Source organism: Loxodonta africana, chromosome 14 (assembly GCF_030014295.1).
Source record: "Loxodonta africana isolate mLoxAfr1 chromosome 14, mLoxAfr1.hap2, whole genome shotgun sequence".
NCBI classification, from domain to species: Eukaryota; Metazoa; Chordata; class Mammalia; order Proboscidea; family Elephantidae; genus Loxodonta; species Loxodonta africana.
In genome coordinates, this window is record NC_087355.1 from 62,433,633 (window position 1) to 62,453,879 (window position 20,247).

The following is a 20,247-nucleotide window of genomic DNA, read 5'->3' on the forward strand; positions in this document are numbered from 1 at the left end:
AAGGCAGGTTTATTCGTTCTTCTAGCAGCCTATGGTATATTCAATATTCTTTGCCAACACCATAATTCAAAGGTGTCAATTCTTCTTCAGTCTTCCTTATTCATTGTCCAACTTTCACACGCATGTGAGGCAATTAAAAATACCATGGCGTAGGTCAGGCACACCCTAGCTCCTAAGTAACATCTTTGTTTTTCGACAGTTTATGGATGGTTTTTGCAGCAGATTTGTCCAATGAAATATGTCATTTGATTTCTTGATTGGTGCTTCCATGGGCATTGATTGGGGAACCAAGTAAAATGAAATCCTTTGCATTTTCAATATTTTCTTCATTTGTCATGATGTCGCTTATTGGTCTAGTTTTGAGGATTTTTGTTTTCTTTAGGTTGAGGTGTAATCCATACCGTAGTCTTTGATATTCATCAGTACGTGCTTCAAGTCCTGTTCATCTGGATAATGCAGGTTATTAATGACTCTTCCTCCAATCCTGATGCCCTTTCTTCTTCATATTGTCCAGCTTCTTGAATTATTTGCTCAGTATACAGATTGAATAAGTCTGGTGAAAGGATACAACACTGACACACACCTTTCCTGATTTTAAACCAATCGGTATCCCCTTGTTCTGTTTGAACAACTGCTTCTTGATCTATGTACAGGTTCCTCACGATCACAATTAAGTGCTCTGGAATTCCCATTCTTTGCAATGATAACCATAATTTGTTATGATCCACACAGTTGAATGCCTTAGCATATAGTCAATAAAACAGAGGTAAACATCTTTCTGGTATTTTCTGCTTTCAGCTGGGATCCATCTGACACTAGCAATGATCTCCTTCATTACAACTCCTGAAATTCAGCTTGAATTTCTGGCACTTCCCTGTCGATATACTACTGCAACCGCTTTTGAAAGATCTTTAGCAAAATTTTAGTTGCATGTTACATTAAGGATGTTGTTTGATAACTTCAACATTCTGTTGGATCACCTTTCTTTGGAATAGGCATAAATATGGATTTCTTTCAGTGGTTTGACCAGGTAGCTGTCTTCCATACTTCTTGGCATAGATGAGTGAGCACTTCCAGTGCTGCATTCAATTGCTGAAACATCTCAACTGGTATTCTGTCAATTCTTGGAGCCTTGTTTTTCACCAATGACTTCAGCGCAGGATGGATTTCCTCCCTCTGTACCATCAGTTCTTGATCATATGCCACCTCCTGAAATGGCTGAAAATCGACGAATCCTTTTTGGTACAGTAACTCTGTGTATTCTTCCATCTTCTTTTGATGCTTCCTGAATCGTTCAGTATTTTGCCCTTAGAATTCTTCAATATTGAAATTCGAAGCCTGAATTTTTCATCAGTTCTTTCAGCTTCAGAAATGCCAAATGTGTTCTTCCCTTTTGGATTTCTAACTCCACATATTTGCATATGTCATTATAATACTTCACCTTGTCTTCTCAAGCTGCCGTTTGAAATCTTCTGTTCAGCTTTTACTTCATCATTTCTTCCTTTTGCTTTAGCTACTTGACTTTCAAAAGCAAGTATCAGAATGATAAATATAGTGAGTCTAAATCTAAGAACAGTTTTTTTGCTTGTTTTTGATTTTTCTTCAGTTAATATTGTTTAAATATGATTATTTCTTGGATTTGATTTTGAGATTTCTAAAAATAATTGAGTAAATGTTGTAAGATCATTTTAGGTCTAAAATGAGAAGCCTTACCTTTGCTTTTCATAAAATAAAAAAAAAGTTTTAAAGATATAAACTTGAAGATTATAAATGGAAAGAAAAATTTGAGTCAAAGATAAGTATCAGTTAATGTGTGGTGTCTTAGTTATCTAGTGCCGCTATAACAGAAATACCACAAGTAGATGGCTTTAAAGAACAGAAATTTATTCTTCACAATCTAGGAGGCTAGAAGTCTGCATTAAGGGTACCAGTTCCAGGGGAAGATGCTCTCTTTCTGTTGGTTCTAGGGAAGGTCCTTGTCATTAATCTTCCCCTGGTATAGGAGCTTCTCAGCCCAGGGACCCCCAGGTCTAAAGGACATGCTCTGCTCCTGTCACCTGTCTCTCAGTGGTATGAGGTCCCTCTCCTCTCTGCTCAGCTCCCTCTTTTAAATCTCAAGAGAGATTGATTCAAGATACAACCTAATCCTATAGATTGAGTCCTGCCTCATTAACGTCATAGAGATTAGGACTTACAACACAGAGGATAATCACATAAGATCACAAGATGATGGACAACCACTGAATACTGGGAATCATGACCTAGCCAAGTTGACACACATTCTTGGGGGGATACAATTCAATCCATAACATCTGGCTATGACAGATTGAAATGAAAGAAGTATGTAGCCATCTGAGAAAAGGTATTCCTTGGGATGGCACAGAAAGCTATAACTACTTCCTGTTCCCTACCCCATGCTAACATCTTTGGGCTTTGGAACAAACTGTTGCACCTTCCCCTCTAAAGCCTAATGGTTTGTCTAAATAAGTAGCTGGGCTGAAGAGATACAATTTCTGGCTAACAACTCGGGTCTGGTGCCCCCATGTCTGACTACCCCCTCTTCAGGTAGTCAAGTGGGAAGACTTGCACTGTACTCTGTGCAGTGAAATATACAACCCATGAATAAAAAACAGGGCGGGGGAAGATCCTCAGGGTCCTTCATCCATGGTGTAAAGAGAGGGGGCATATGTAGAAATTTGCCATCCTGCCCAGACAGCTTTTGAGACAGGAGGACCACTCATAATGGAACTTTTCCTATTGTATACTGTCTATTACCTGTGAGTAATTAAAACAGCTTTCACAATTGCCAACATTGTGTACATGTCTCATGTGTATGACTTAATTGGGATAAATGGATATAACACCCATGGACTGGTTGGTACCATTGAGTGGGATTCTCATGCCAGTACTTGTCTGGAGACAGCCTTTAAGGCAAACTGTGTGGGCAACACACCATATGACAAGTTGAAGTAAGTTATTTAGTGTGTTGCCAGGTATTTAATATTTCTGGAATATTCAACTAAGCAAAGTGACTAGTTACTGAACTAGTCACTTAAAGCCATTTGGTGGTCCATAACTTTTTTTTTTTTAACTTGGCATACGAAGTTATATATGAAATATGTAAAATTTATTTTGACATTGAAAAACTGATCTGATCCAAAATGTTTTATTGTAAATTCACAAAAAAAATGAATCTATTCTCATACTATCTAGCATGTAGAATGATGCTTAAAATAATCAAGAATAAGAGTTAATATCATTATATGTCAGTTATTGTTAAGCACATTTTGTGCAGGATTTCACCTACTTGTCAAAACAATCCTAAGGAATAAATACTATTTTTATCCCCACTACACATATGAGGAAACTGAAGCTCACCCAGTGTCTCAAAGATTTAGCCAGAACCCATGTTTTTAACTACCAAATGTAAGCATCCATTATTTTGCATTTATACTAGGCTCTTTTTTTTTTTTTTCTTTGAAGAGCACCATATTTGGAATTGCTTTACATATTTTAAGGGTTCTGGGTGGCACAAATGTTTGTGCTTCACTACTAACTTAAAGGGTGGTGGTTTGAACCTACCAGTAGCACTATGGAAGAAAATCCTGGCAATCTGCTTCCATAAATATTACAGACAAAAAGTCCTTATGGAGCAGTTCTACTCTGTTTAACACATGGGGTCACCGAGAGTTGGAATTCATTCAATGGCAAAGGGTTTGTTTGTTTTACATACTTTTAGTGGGATATAAAAGTTTAAAGAAGATCCAGGGAAGAAAAACAGAATTGATACCCCTTTTTCGAAAAAGTGAGAAAAATCAAACAATTTAAAATAGACTAAAAACAATGTAGACTACTTTTAGCAATTCCAAATGAATAATTGTTTTTGCAAGCCCATGAATTAACTCACACAAAAATGAAAATTCTCCCGGCGGCCATGGTCCCCAGACCTTCTGTTGGCACAGGACAGGAACCATCCCCGAAGACAACTCATCAGACATGAAAGGGACTGGTCAGCGGGGGGGGAGAGAGATGCTGATGAAGAGTGAGCTAATTATATCAGGTGGACACTTGAGACTGTGTTGGCAACTCTTGTCTGGAGGGGGGATGGGAGGATAGAGAGGGAAGCTGGCAAAATTGTCACGAAAGGAGAGACTGAAAGGGCTGACTCAATAGGGGGAGAGCAAGTGGGAGTATGGAGTAAGATGTATGTAAACTTATATGTGACAGACTGATTGGATTTATAAACGTTCACTTGAAGCTTAATAAAAGTTAATAAAAAAAAAATGAAAATTCAGCATTTGTTTTAAATGCCTGGTCAAGTAATTAATATAATAACTCTGTGTAGGTTCGTTCTGAGGAATGATTTATTAACTTTTAGGTAGTGTTATTATGAGACAAAAATTAGTGTCTTTTTTTTTTTTTTTTTTAATTCTCCACAGTAGACAGAATAAGAAGAGATGCAGTTACTAACCTACAGGAGACTATGATTATGGAAGGAAAATAGAGAAAGTCTGTGGAATGAGGGATTGCAAAGTATCTAGCTTATCTAGATTGTTTTGCTTATTTTAATGTAACAAACATTTATTGAATTGCAATCTGGATAGAAAGACAAGAAGTCTTGCCCTCCAAGTGCTCACAATGTAGTTTATATATTGAGGTCAAGAAAGAAGCCCTGTTATGTGCTTGCATATTTACATTTTTCTGTGTATACTTAAGTCATTTTCCCACATATAATCTTTCAAAAGCCTGAGACCTACCTTCTCTATTCATATATCTCGAATACCTGAATATGAATCCTAAATGGCTAAAGAATAGCTTTGTCCAAAGGAGGAAGTTGAATAAATAGTATTAGTTGTTTTGTTGTGGACTCATGTAAACATCATGTGACAGAGTAGAACTGCCCCATAGGGTTTTCTAGGCTGTAATCTCTAAGGAAGATTGAAGAAAAATTGACACCTTTGAATAGCAGTGTTGGCAAAGAATATTGAATATACCACTGACTGCCAAAAGAACGAACAAATCTGTCTTGGAAGAAGTACAATCAGAATGCTCCTTAGAAGCAAGTATAGCTAGGCTATGTCTTACATACATTGAATATATTATCAGAAGGTATCAGTCCCTGGAGAAGGACATCATGCTTGGTAGAGTGTCGGTGAAAAAGGGGAAGACACTCAATGAGATGGACTGACACATGACTGCAAGAATAGGCTTAAGCATAACGATTGTGAGGATGGTGCAGGACTGTGCAGGGTTTCTTTCTGTTGTACATGGGGTCACTATAAGTCGGAATCAACTCAACTGCACCTAATAACAACAACAACAATCTTTAAGGGAGCAGATTGCTAGAAGCAGCTGGTTTGGTTCAAATGACCAATCTTTCAGCTAGTAGCCTAGCACTTAACCATTGTGCCAGCAGGGCTACATAAACCCAAACCTACTGCCCTCGAGTCAATTCTGACTCATAGTGACCCTATAAGACAGAGTAGAACTGTCCCATAGGGTTTCTAGGCTGTAATCTTTACTGAAGAAGACTGCCACGTCTTTCTCCCACAAAGCCGCTGGTGGATTTGAACCTTTCAGTCAGCAGCCTAGTGCTTAAACCGTTGAGCCACTAGGGCTCCTTAAATGGCATCTAAATATAAAGAGTATAAGTAATAGACTTATGAATACCCAAACAACTTCAATGTGTTCTAAAATCAGTCATTAAGATCAAGAGAAATTCACACATTAAAACTGGCTTATACCTCCAAACCTTCCTTTCTCTTTGCTTCTGTAAAAGTCTCTTGTGAAAATCCTTCTATCTTATAAGATTCCAGTTAAGTAGAAAATAAAACTTAATTGCTATTTATAGCACATTTGGAACAATAAACAATTTTTGTTTTAGGCTCTTACGGCAGTTAAGATATAACACAGGAAACAGATTCCTAAATTCTCAAAAAGAATTGCTAATAAAAGAGGTAATCCAAGAAAATCTGGGGCAGATAATCAAATCCAATTCAATTTTATTCAAATTAAAATATTTATGGTCAAGTACTATGTGTCGAGCACTGTTCTGAGACCTAGGGAATACACAGATGAATAATAAATGATTCCTAAACATCACCACTCTTATACATCATTCAAATCCATCATGGTCTTGCTCTTGTGAATTCCTTGCAGTCTGTTCCCCACTGGCTTTCACGTCTCTGTCTTTGCATGTCCACCTACAACCTGAGTCATCCTCTCTCTAGTCCTGTTCTACAGGGCAAGTGTCACTTGTCATTTGGGATTCATGATTCAGGGAGCTACTCCTCCATCAAGCTTTCTCTGCCTTACAAACAGTTAAAAATGATGTAACCCCATAGGCTACTGGCCTATTTTCCACATACTGTATTGCTGCTTCCTATGGGGCTGTCATATTACTTCTTGTGTGATCTCTTCCCAGCAAGAACCATTTGTTACTTGTTATTTTACTTATTTTTTTTTGTTGTTGTTTTCATCCTCAGATCCTCATAATTATCAGGTGCTGAAAAGGTTGAATAAATCTAGTAGTTAAAACAGAAACTGTTTCCAAGTAAAGGTAGTCAACATTGGAGTCTTTATTTAAAGTGATTTCTTTTCCACCCCCTTTCCCACGCCTTAGATAAAAGATAGGTAGAACTGACTTAAGGCTAAACTTGACAAATTAAACCTGGGAAGAAACAAGGACATTTAAAGTTGAATCTGAGAAATAATGGAATGAAAAATATGCGTTGTATGTTTTTCCATGCCGTCAAGTCAATTCTGACTCAGAGCAACTCCATAGGAAAGAGCAGAACTGTCCAATAGGGTTTCCTAGGCTGGAATTTTTATGGGAGCAGTTCGCCAGGTCTTTTCTCCCACAGAGCCCCTGGTGGGTCCAAACTGCCAACTTTTCAGTTAGCAGCCCAGTGCTTAACCATTGTGCAGCTAGGGCTCCTGTGAATTGTATAAAAACCCAACCCATTGACAAGGAGTCAATTCCAATTCATAGTGACCCTATAGGACAGAGTATAACTGCCCCATAGGATTCCCAAGGCTGTAAATGTTTACAGAAGAAGACTGCCGCATCTTTCTCCCACAGTGTGGCTGGTGGGTTGGAACCACACACCTTTTCATTAGCAGCCAAGTGCTTTAACCACTGCACCACCAGGACTCTTTATGAGTTGTATAACTATTAATGTTGTTGTTTTTGTGTGCCATCAAGCCACTGCTGACTCATAGCAACCCCATAGTACGGAGTAGAACTGACCCATACGGTTTCCTAGGCTGTTATCTTTATGGGAGCAGACGGCCAGGTGTTTTCGCCCCACACAGCCGCTGGATGTTTTGAATCACCGACATTTCAGTTAGCAGCCGAGTGCTTACTAGGGATCTTTACTATTGATATTTCTGCCAGTTAAATATTTAATATCTATATGAATTAAATTTGGTCTGAAATTTACCAGTTTTGAGTTAAACAAAAAATATTTAAAATAACAGATAATCATAAGTATCAGTACCTTGACAAACTGGAGGTGCCCCATCCATCTGGAGGCGTTCTCCTAATCTGCAAGTCAGAATTGCATTACCAACCAAAGTAAATCCTGGGAGACACTGATACCTAATAATATCACCTATTAGAAAAAATAAAAAAAGGGAGTGGCAGAAAGTAAGTAAGCAGCAGAACATGGTAAAAGTGAATAGACATTTCAATTGTAACAACAGAATGTTTTCTCTTTCAGTCATTTTCAATCAGTGTAAAAAGCTCTATTAGATATAAACAGGGATTATAATCAAAATATTGAGCAACCAGTACTTCACAGGCACTGAGCTCAGAACTTAAGCCAAGAGTGAATGACCAGTTGGCCTGCCTGCAGGGCAACATATCTGCTGGATATTAGCCATAGCAGTATGAACATAATTTGGATGATGCATGTAAAATAATGATTAAAATACACAGGTATTTCCTGTTGTAATTAGTTGCCATGGAGTCAATTCCAACTCATGGTGACTTCACGTGTGCAGAGTAGAGCTGCTCCACAGAGTTTTCAAGGCTGTGACCTTTCAGAAGCAGATGGCCAGGCCTGTCTTCGGAGGTGCTTCAGAGCGGGTTCACACTTTTCGGCTAGTATTTGAGCACTTAACCATTTGCTCTATGCAGGGTTGCCATGAAGCAATGAGAAGATTTGTATTTATTGCCTTTATATTAAGATTAGATTTACATTCATAGTTGTCATTTTCTTTACAGTTCTTAAGCAAAATTAATATAATAATAACAGTGACAATAAATACAACAACAGAAACAATGATAGTTTTATGGCAACATTAAAATTTCTTCCTTTATTACCTCATTTTCAAACTAGGAGACATTGTCTGGATTGAATTTCTATCCTAGTTTTATAAGAAATTTGTTTAGTATTGAATTGAGTAAAATCAACCAACCATTTTACAGGATATGGAAATAAAGCATATTTTCTAATACTCTATATATCATTTACTCATACATATCATTGAAGCTTAGACCTAAATTCAAAGAAGAACACGAGGTAGAACTGTAATGTCAGAAGGCAGTAAAAAGTTAATTTGGGAAAAACCAGCAGAATGCACAACTTGGTTCAAATTCCCACACTGTTTTAATTAGTTGTATATCGTGCAAATACAGAATCCATTCTACTTGCCTCATGTTTCCTTTTCCTTCTTTTACTGCTGTACATTGTTAAGAATTCTAAAAGAATCTCAATCAACCCAGGGGAATGGAATCTAAAGGCAGGCTGCTACTATTCTTTATTTTTGTTTCCTATTAAATACATACTTCTGTTAACAGTATGTTTCCTTTGAAAGTGATTTAACAGGCTTTACCTATTTCAAATTCATCATCTTCTGTCAAAATTTCAGCATTTGGTACAGGTGGTGGAGGTTGGCACACTCTTAGTTGATAAGCTATAAAAAACAGGCAAGAGTGTTTAATCAGTTTCAGAGCAGCTATGTGTGCAAGTTTTTTTTTTTTTTTTATTGCTAAGAATATAAAGCAATGGTAGAATTTATCAAGTTTTGATTTTTTCTTTAAATACTCAGCGTTGAGGAAAAATAACTCATTCTAATATGGCAAACTATTCTTTCCATGGTAGCAATGTTTAGCTTTTTATTCCTGACTTCTTACCTTCATTCTAGTCCTCTTGCTATGCACTTCATAAGGCCTTGTTTTACTCCTCCTTGGTATGATCATAATTTGGAATTACATATTAACGCTCGTTTATTTGTTCAATGCCTATCTTCCTCACTGCCTTGTGGGATGAATTTTAAAGAATGAGTAAGATTTGTCTAGATCTGAAGGATGATTTTGGATATATGAGCATTTCAGATAGAGGAGGAAACCTGAGCAAAAACTTGAGAAAAGAATCAAGCCACTGAGTTATTATCATCTAACAAAAAATCATTTGTAAATGGTTAACTGGTTAACAAACTTAGAGGTTCCTAAGGACATGAAGAAGACACAATCTTTTTGGAAAAATGTGGAAGGAGAGTGATACACCAAGAAAAAATTGTTTCAGTTTCCTGCTGTAAATTGTTATTTATCACGTCAAACATCTTCCTTCCAGTACTTTAACCTGCTTATAAGGACACTTGCTGTGCAGAGATGTTAATTTGCAAGTAAAACTCTGCCCTACACAGAGCGTTACCACTTCAGAAGACAAAAGACTTGCTGGGAAAGCAGCTCAGGGCAGAAAAAGATAACCTGGATTTTTAAGAAAACGTTTAGTTAAGAGTAACATTAGGAATATTGAAAATTATTTTTCTGAGCTTAGGCCTTAAAAGGGATATACTTATAATTATAAAGTAAAAGGTAATTGTGAGAGATGCTAAAGAGGTGAAAGAAAAGGGAGGGACAGACAGAGACAGCCCTACAGGGAGAATTTTCTGTGAGACCGTGTGTTAGGGAGGATCGTTTTATCTGACCTTAGTGTAGTATAGACGTCAATGCAGAAGATAAAGAAATACACAGATGCTCACATGTGCATCATATCCCTTTTGATTGACTGGAAAGTTGTGTTTAGTCTTCTTGCTAATCATAAATTTAGTTATTTTAATGAAGAAGCACAATTTTATCAATGAGCAATCCATGACTATTATCATCTGTAGGATATGCTGAGAATGACCTAGATAACTCAGGCACAGGGGCTAAAAGATCAAGGGATTAATTATGGTTAATTAGGAATCTGATGTTCAGAGAAATTATGCTAGTTTATTAAAATCAAATGGGTGCTGTGAGCTAAACAAAACAAAACATAAAACTCCTTGCTTTCGAGTCAATTCCCACTCTTGGTGAGCCCACATGTTGGAGTAGACTTGCTCCATGCATTTTCATTTTAACATAAGCAGATGGCCTGACCTTTTTTTTTTGTTATACCACTGGGTGGGTTCGAACCACTACCCTTTTAGATTTGTAGTCCAGTACAAATCATTTGCACTATGTAGAGACCTTACTGTGAGGAAAAGTCTTATTCTGTTCCATTTATCTAGAAACCAAGGTATTACTTTGAGGTTATGAGGTATAAAGTCCTTATCTCCCCAATTCACTTCAAAATGAGCAACTCTAATTTGATAAATTTTATAAATTCAGGTCTACAATTTATGCCTAAGTGATTTCATTGGTTCTTTTGACTTTATAAACAGAATAGTTTCAAACTGGAGACACTCATGTCAGAGGTAAGAACGACGGAGCCCAAATGCATTTCCAGGAAGCAAAAGGTCAGAACGTAAACCATTTGTTCATGGGAAGACTGTGTGAAGATGTAAACAATTTTTCCCAGGAAAAATGTGTTCATGACTACAATCATGTATAACCAAACCTGCTGGTGCCACTCACCTAGGTAAGTAACTCACTCCCTCCTGGCTGACCTTTATATTTGAAAGGACTTCAAGCTGAGGCTGATCTTATCTATATAATCAGTCATGAACCCCCTAGCTTCCCTTTGTTCTCTGTGTTTATAGAACCTGGATTGACTCGAAGCCAATTCATTTGATTTTCCATGAGTTTCTTCTCTTGAACTGGGGAGAGTTTTGTATTTTTACTTAGTGCTGCCCAGATTGACTCATAGTGACCCTATAGGACAGAGTAGAACTGCCTCATAGAGTTTCCAAGGAGTGCCTGGTGGATTCCAACTGCCGACACTTCGGTTAGCAGCCGTAGCACTTAACCGCTACGCCGTTCTGACTCAACAGCACTGGGTTTGGTTTTTTGGTTGGCCCAGCTTGAATATTATTCCTTAATAAACTAATTTTCTTTCACTCGCTACAGAGTATGAGATTTTCTTCTCTGACAACTTCTACTTCAACTTTACGTCTCAATTCTCAATTTTAACTATCGGCATAAACAGCTCCTCTGAGCTCCTCACAGTCTCCCTCTCCCACCCTGTTATATTCTAGTCATAAAACTCTGTTCTGTGGTACATGTAATCATAATTTGCTTCATAATTTATTAGTATTCATTTAGTGTCTCTTGTTTATTGTCTTTGTCCCCCTCTAGACTTTAAATTACATGAGGGAGGAGACTGACTATATCTCCTTTTTTTCATAATTGAGTAATTACTTCTCACTATGCTTATAATTCAATAAATATTTGCTAGCTACATGACTAAGCATGGGTTTCCTGGTGGCGTAGTGGTTAAGTGCTAGGGCTGCTAACCAAGAGGTTGGCAGTTCGACTCCGCCAGGTGCTCCTTGGAAATTCTATGCAGCAGTTCTACTCTGTCCTATAGGGTCACTATGAGTCAGAATTGACTTGATGGCAGTGGGTTTTTTTTTTTTTATGCTTATAATTCAACAAATATTTGCTAGCTACATGACTAAGCTTGGGTTTCCTCAGGAGGGTAAAGAGACTCTAAACTGATTGTCTTCTCTAGGATGACTCTCAGCTTGAAAACTGCAAATGGAGATGAAATGGAGGCAGTTGTGGGTCACAGACTGCTAGAAGATAGGATCAAAACTGGACCTACCTAAAATGTTTTTCATGGTTAATCAATGTAATTTGAATACAAAGTAAAGGAGAGACAATGATTGCAAGGAAAATCTTTGCATCCGCATCTATTTTGACACTTGAAGACAAAGTATTACAATGGGTTAAATCATAAACAGCTTGCAACAATTCTGTTTTTAATCACAGACTTCCATACATTTTTTCTGAAAATAAGTACAGTATTTCTCCAGTGACTTTACATTCCTGTTGGTACCATCTCAGTCTAGGTCCTTGTCGTTTCATACCTGTGTTATTAAATTGGTCTCCAGGGTGTTTTCTGACCTTTTGTGTTTTTCTAGTATAACCCTGCGTACATACTAATGAAGTGGTGGAAAGGAATCAATACACTATTTATGTGGAATCCAATGTGTGCAAAGGACTCTGTACTTTACATGGGTTATTTCATTTAATCACCAAAATACTAATCAATACATATATATACTCCTGCTGCAAAAATAAATAATCTAAACAAACAAAAACCTAATTTTTAGGACAGTTGAATTATTTCTCCAGTTCATAGAGCCTGAATTTGAACCAAATCTGGTTGAAAATTAAGCCACATTTTCTCTCACATTAATAAGCAATATGCTTGAACTGAAGTACTGTTTTGGTGCTGCCTTGTCTTGGTTTCCTAGGGACACCATAATAAGATATAAAATGGGTAGATTTAAATGACCAAAATTACTTGTCCAAGCATTCTAGAGGCTAGGAGTCTGAACTGAGGATATCAGCTCTGTGCCTGCTCTAGAGGATGGTCCTTCCTTGTCCCTTTCAATTTCAGGCATTTCTTGGTGTTCCTTAGTAGGTAGACACATCTTCACATGGTTTATTCCCTCTGTGTGTCATTCTGTGTCTTTTCTTTTATACGACAACCATAGGTGGGATTAGGATTTGCCCTACTCCATTATGACTGCATGTTAACTGATAATATCTACAAAGATTCTATTTCCAGATGAGGTCACCTTCACAAGTACCGGGGGTCAGGGCATCAACATAACTTTTTGGGGAGAATAGTTCTGTCCCTAACATGTCATTTTCCCCCATGTGTCTGTCGGTTTGCCAGACTGTGGGGACATGTGTGTTGCTGGGATGCTGAAAGCTATGCTACGGTACTCAAATACCAGCAGGGTCACCCACGGTGGACAGGTTTCCGCTAAGCTTCCAGACTAAGACAGACAAGGAAGAAGGACCCAGTGCACTACTTCTGAAAATAATTAGTCATTGAAAACCTTATGGTGGCAGCAGAATATTGTCTAATATAGTTCTGGAAGATGAACCCCTCAGATTGGAAAGCACTCAAAAGACGTCTAGGGAAGAGCTGTCTCCTCAAGGTAGAATATATCTTAATGACATGGATGGAGTGATGCATTTAGGACCTTCATTCATTGAAGTGGCATGACTAAAAAGGGGAAGAAACAGCTGTAAATATCCTTTAATAATCTGACCATGGAATGTGTGAAGTATGAATCTATGAAAATTGGAAATTGTCAAAAATGAAATGGAACACATAGACATTGATATCCTAGGCATTAGTGAGCTGAAATGGAATGGTAATGGTCATTTTGAATTGGAAAATCATATGGTCTACTATTCTGGGAATGACAACTAGAAGAGGAAGGTGTTGCATTCTTCGTCAAAAAGGACATTTCAAGATCTATCCTGAAGTACAACATTTTCATGCGCCTACAAGGAAGACCAGTTAATACAACTATTATTCAAACTTATGCATCAACCACTAAACCCAAAGATGAAGAAATCAAAGATTTTTACCAACTTCTCCAAGTCTGAAACTGATCAAACATGCAATCGGGATGCGGTGGTAATTACTGATGATTGGAATGTGAAAGTTGGAAACAAAGAGAAGGATTGGTAGCTGGAAACTATGTCCTCAGTGATAGAAATGATGCTGGAGATCGCATGATAGAATTTTGCAAGACCAACCACTTCTTCTTTGTAGATACCTTTTTTTCATCAACATAAACGGCAGCTATTTTTTTTATACACATGGACCTCACCAGATGGAATACACAAGAATCAAATTAACTACATCTGTGGAAAGAGACGATAGAAAATCTCAGTATCAGTCAGAACAAGGTCAGGGGCTGATTGCAGATCAGATCATCAATTACTCATTTGCAAGTTCAAGTTAGAACTGATGAAAATTAGAACAAGCCCACAACAGCCAGAGTATGATCTTGAGTACATCACACCTAAATTTAGAGACCATCTCAAGAATAGATTTGACACATTAAACACTAATGACTGAAGACCAGACAAGCTGTGGAATGACATCAAGGACATCATACATGAAGAAAGCAAAAGATCATTAAAAAGACAGGAAAGCCATAAATGACGTCAGAAAAGACTCTGAAACTTGCTCTTTAACTTTAAGTAGCTAAAACAAAAAGAAAAAATGATGAAGTCAAAGAGCTGAACAGAAGATTTAAAAGGTCAGCTCTAGAAGACAAGGTAAATTATTATGATAACGTAGGCAAAGACCTGGAGATAGAAAACCAAAAGGGAAGAACACGCTCAGCATTTCTTTAGCTGAAAGAACTGAAGAAAAATTCAAGCCTCAAGTTGCAATGCTGAAGGATTCTATAGGGAAAATATTAAATGACGCAGGAAGGATCAAAAGAAGATGGAAGGAATACGTAGAGTCACTATACCAAAAAGAATTGGTCGACCGTCAACCATTGCAGGAGGTAACGTATGATCAGGAACCCCTGGTACTGAAGGAAGAAGTTCAAGCTGCACTGAAAGCATTGGCAAAAAACAAGCCTCCAGAAACTGATGGAATGTCAATTGAGATGTTTAAACATACAGGTGCAGAGCTGAAAGTGCTTGCTCATCTATGCCAAGAAATTTGGAAGACAGCTACTTGGCTAACCAACTGTAAGAGATCCATATTCATACCTATACCCAAGAAAGGTGATCCAACCGAATGTGGAAATTATTGAACAATATCATTAATATCACATGCAAGCAAAATTTTGCTGAAGATCATTTAAAAGTAGCTGCAGCAGTATATTGACAGGGAACTTCCAGAAATTCTAGCTGGATTTAGAACAGGACATGGAACCAGGGATATCATTGCTGAAGTCAGATGGATCCTGGCTGAAAGCAGAGAATACCAGGAAGATATTTACCTATGTTTTATTGACTATGCAAAGGCATTCAACTGTGTGGATCATAACAAATTATGGATAACATTGCAGAAAATAGGAATTCCTGGAACAGTTAATTGCGGTCCTGAAAAATCTGTACATGGATCAAGAAGCAGTAGTCAGAACAGAACACGGGGATATTGCATGGTTTAAAGTTAGGAAAGGTGTGCATCAGGGTTGTATTGTTTCACCATACCTTTTTAATCCGTGTGCTGAGCATATAATCTGAGAAGCTGGACTATATGAAGAAGAACTGGGCATCAGGACTAGAGGAAGACCATTACAACTTGCGATATGCAGATGACAGAACCTTGCTTGCTGAAAGTGAACAGGATTTGATGCACTTACTGATGAAGATCAATTACCACAGCCTTCAGGATGGATTACACATCAACATAAAGAAAACAAAAGTCCCCACAACTGGACCAGTAAGAAACATCATGATAAATGGAGAAAAGATTGACATTGTAAAGGATTTCATTTTACTTGGGTCCACAATCAACACCAATGGAAGCTTCAGTCAAGAAATCAAAGATGCATTGCATTGGGCAAACTGGCTGCAAATGACCTCTTTAAGTGTTGAAATGCAAAGATGTCACCTTGAGGACTAAGGCGTGCCTGACCCGAACAATGGTGTTTTCAATCACGTCATATGCATGTGAAAGCTGGACAACGAATAAGTAAGATGAAAGAATTGACACCTTTGAATTGTGATATTGGCAAAGAATATTAAATATACCATGGACTGCCAAAACAAGGAACAAATTTGTCTTGGAAGAAGTACAACCAGAATGCTCCTTAGAAGCAAGGATGTTGATACTATGTCTCACATACTTTGGACATGTTATCAGGAGGGATCAGTCCCTGGAGAAGGACATCACTCTTTGTAGAGTATTAGCGAAAAAAAGGAAGACCCTCAACAAGATGGATTGACATAGTGGCTGCAACAATGATCTCAAGCATAGTAAAAATTGTGAGGATGGCACAGGATTGGGCAGTGTTTCGATCTGCTGTGTACAGGGTCTCTATGAGTTGGAACCAACTTGAAGGTACCTAATAACAACATGTCATTTTCCCATTATCAATTTATAATGGATTTTCATTGCTTACACAATAAATTTATACTCCTAGATAAGGCCAGCACATTACCTTAATTCTCAAAACCCCTTGTATGACAAGTCTGCTACATTCTAACTGACCTTACCCAGGTCTCTTGTATTTGCCATGTGAATTCCTAACTCCATACTTTTATTTTGCTAGCCTGGAATTTGACACAATAACACTTAGCAATTAGTCTTTTTCAGTCTTCAATTGTTCTATCCTTGTTTCTCATGTGTTAGTTCTTGTATAACTTGTGTGGAAACATTTTGCACATTTTTGGGGGGGCAACACCATGATAAATTCTTGAAATACAGTGGTGAACAGACACAATCCTGCCTTTACTGGCACTAATAGTCTAATGGGAAAGATATTAATCAAATAATCTTATCAACGAGTAGAACTTAACTAGTTGAAGCAAGGTGTGTGTGTGTGTGTGTGTGTTAAGGAGAGGGATGATACAGAAAAAAAAAATAACCCAAGCAGAAAAACCAGTTAAGTATAAAACCAGCACAGAGGAAGGCCAGTATGGCTGGGGTGAGAGGGCCTTGGGGAGAGGGAGGAGGGAGTCAGGCTGAGGCTAAATCAGCAGAGTGTAAAGGTTGTGTGTAGGATTTCTTTAAAAGAATTATTCTGGCTACAGTAAGAAACATACCCAAAAACATAATGGCAAGGGGGAGAGGATAGTAAAGAGTATATTACAGCAAGTATAAATAAATAATAATTGATTTATTTTCAAAAACTCACAAGTGTTCCCTTAAATTAGAAGCCATGATTATGTTCTTCAAGTGTCTCTAACTTTATCTAATTAACTACAGCTCCACCAGTTAAGCAGCTCAAGCTCTTAGTTATGAATAAGCATAGATGCTTCCTCTCCTCCACTTAACAGTCAACCACTCTCCCACCTAGGATGTCATTCTCACCTTTTTGAAAATATTAATTAAACCACATTGCCTCATCTTTTCGCAATAAATTTTTAAAAATCAAACTTGTTTACAACCAAACCCTAACTGCAGTCTTTTTTATTTCTTGATCAACTTAGCTCTCAAACAGTCAATAAGCTTAACATTTAATATTATATCTAAAACTTCATGGTGTATACAGTGTCATTTTTATCTTTCTTTCTTGAAACTTATCTTCCCATCTCCTTCATAGCTTTGTCCACAAGCATCTACAACTTTATCCACGTATGACTAAAATAGAGATGTCTACTGATCACTGTACCTAACCTTGACCTTTTGCAATTACTCTCTTTCATATATCTGTATTTTCCTCCTGGCAATTTTCACAATCTGTAAGAATTATTTGTTTTACTGTTCATTTATCTGTACTAGAATGTAATCTCCATGAGCACAGAAACTTTTGCCTATGTTATTAACTGGTAACTCCTCAGGGCATAATATAGTACCTGAAACAAACATTTGCTGAATGACTGAATGCTAGAAAAATGAATGAATGCTGAATAAACAAAATAAAATAAAAACCATAAATATATTCTTATAATATTAGTATAAACTCTGGATCCAGGCTCTCTGAGTTCAAACATTGTTTCCAACACTGACCAGTTGAGAAATCCTGAGCAAGTTACTTATCCTCCACCTCATTTTTCTCATTTGTAAAGTGATAATAATAATAATAACTGTATATCACTTTGAAGTTTGGTTTTGAGGATCAAATGGATTTATAAAAAGCAAAGCATACAGGACAGTACCTGGCACATAGTAAGCACCATATAAAGGTAAATTACTGGTATTATTGTTATTAAGAATACAGGTATTATGTCAGGTTGGAGTTCCGTTCATTCCAGAGATTAGATGTTCACGAATGAATAAGAATAACTGGTGAAATACTAGAACTTTCTGCTTTCCCAAGATTCACTTGTTCATGAAAGAGATTTTGATTTGGCAAATAATTGAAAAGTAAACTTTAGGTGTATAATCTTGGTGGGTAAGAAGAGGGTATAATAAAGCAATGATTTGATGCTTGACACATCAAATATTTAATAATCAAAAGCAATTAGTGACAGGGGCAATAACACTGTGCCCCATTCCCTCTCTTCCTGAAACTGTTTCTATAAAATCAATCAACATCACTGGAAAATATATATCCTCCAATTTTTGTTGGTGAGTAGTCAATTTTGTACACAAAGAAGCCTGATCTACTGGTTACTCTAGAAGCAGACTGCCTGTGTTCAAATCTTGGGTCTGCTATTTGCTAGCTCTATTTTTATGACCTTAGAGAAATTACTAAGACTTTGTGCTTTAGTTTTCTCACCTGTAAAATAGACATAAAACTAGGATTGAGTTAAAATAGGTAAAAAGCTTAGAACAGTGCCTGATATATCCTAATTTCAAAGGGAGAGCACATTACCTGCTTGACAAAGGTAGTATCAGCATGGCTGGTGGGATGACACCTGTGCCCTTGCACACGCATAACTTCAACTTCCTAATATTACTGCACTCACTAACATGTTATCATTCAAAGGGCTAGTACTCATGTGACTTCCCAGAACACATTTTACTACTCGCTTTGCTTCTATTCTTATTTACATTGGATATACTTCAAAAATGCTGAGATATTTATTGTTTTACTCTGATGTATATTATACTGAAATATAAAGTCCTTGAATTCAGTGACTTATTATATAAAATCAAACCAAAGCAAACCCGTTGCCATTGCATCTATTCCGACTCATAGTGACCCTGTAGGATAGAGTAGAACTGCCCCATGTTGCATCTATTCCGACTCATAGTGACCCTATAGGATAGAGTAGAACTGCCCCACAGAGTTTCCAAGGAGCACCTGGTGGATTTAAATTGCCCACCTTTTGGTTAGCAGCCGTAGCTCTTAACCACTATGCGACCAGGGTTTCCACTTATTATATAGTCATGTATAATACATACTATATGTGTCTACAGTTTCAGAACTACAAGTTCAGCGCTCTGAAAATCATACTCAATAAATACTAATAACTGATTAAATTAAAACAATATCATACTCTCTATAAAATGTGTGCTTTGGTTGTTTTGGAACAATATAAACAGGCCTGAAATTACTGTATCCAATATTACATGGGGTAGAATCATAGAATATTTGAGCTAAAAGTTACCTTGTAAGTGACTTAATCTCCTTACTTTATAGGAGAGGAAGGGAGGAGTAAGCTTAGAGACGTTATGTGAGGCAGACAAAGTCACACATCCAGTTGTTATGTCATCGAACAAATAGTATGAGCATATATTTTAGTCCACATTTTTGATGATTTATTCAATTTAGAAGCAGCTTCAAAGTAATAACCATAGTACATTATTAAAACACACACATGGTCTGCATTTATTTTCTCTTTGGAAGAACCATTTTATTTGGTATGGCATTCAGCTTTAAAATATTGTTTACTATTTAATAACTACATGAGTGGATCCTATTCTTCATGTCAGTATCTTTGAGGATGGCTATTTACTGGAATAGTGCCATTTTTTTTGTTCAAGTGTCTATGGATGTCCTAGTCGTGGTCCAGCAAATTTGCTTCTTGAAATTGCTTTAGGATTTGATACTGGCAATATTTTTTGGTTATTTTTAATTTCTATTTTCTTTGCAATGAAACATCCAACTCCAGAAAATAATGCTGCATTTTTCTATTTCAATTCAGCTGAGCTATTAAAAGCTTCTTCATAAACGACAAAATAGAACGTTGGCAAATTGCCAATCTCTTTGCAAACCAAAAAAAGAACAGGCACAAAATCTTTTTGCGAAGTAAGGACACAGCATTCCTTAGAGAGGGGGAAAAAAAGTTTTCTGTTCCCCTTTAAACTCTAAGTTGTATAAAACCACTGGTTTATTTCCATAGTGACCCATATTAATTATTGTATGATAATTCATGACTTAGGGAAGATTTGGTGGAGGCAAAGCATTGATAATTGCATGTTCAATTATGTAATCTTGGTAAAGTTACCTAAAATAAATTTTAGCAGTTCCACTTAAAAGCAAAAT

The 20,247-nt window shown here is 37.1% G+C and overlaps 1 protein-coding gene across 3 annotated transcripts in view; it reads right to left on the bottom strand.

Annotated features, from left to right (window-relative positions):
- The window catches only part of CSMD3 (CUB and Sushi multiple domains 3), a 1,388,861-nt gene that overhangs the window by 94,336 nt on the left and 1,274,278 nt on the right, over window positions 1-20,247 (bottom strand). For all 3 annotated transcript variants that reach the window (XM_064268007.1, XM_003408442.3, XM_003408441.3), the window contains 2 exons: window positions 8,839-8,919; window positions 7,500-7,613 (listed from right to left, as the gene is read on the bottom strand). In XM_064268007.1, the coding sequence (XP_064124077.1) occupies window positions 7,500-7,613; window positions 8,839-8,919 (195 nt within the window). The remainder of the gene's footprint in view (window positions 1-7,499; window positions 7,614-8,838; window positions 8,920-20,247) is intronic.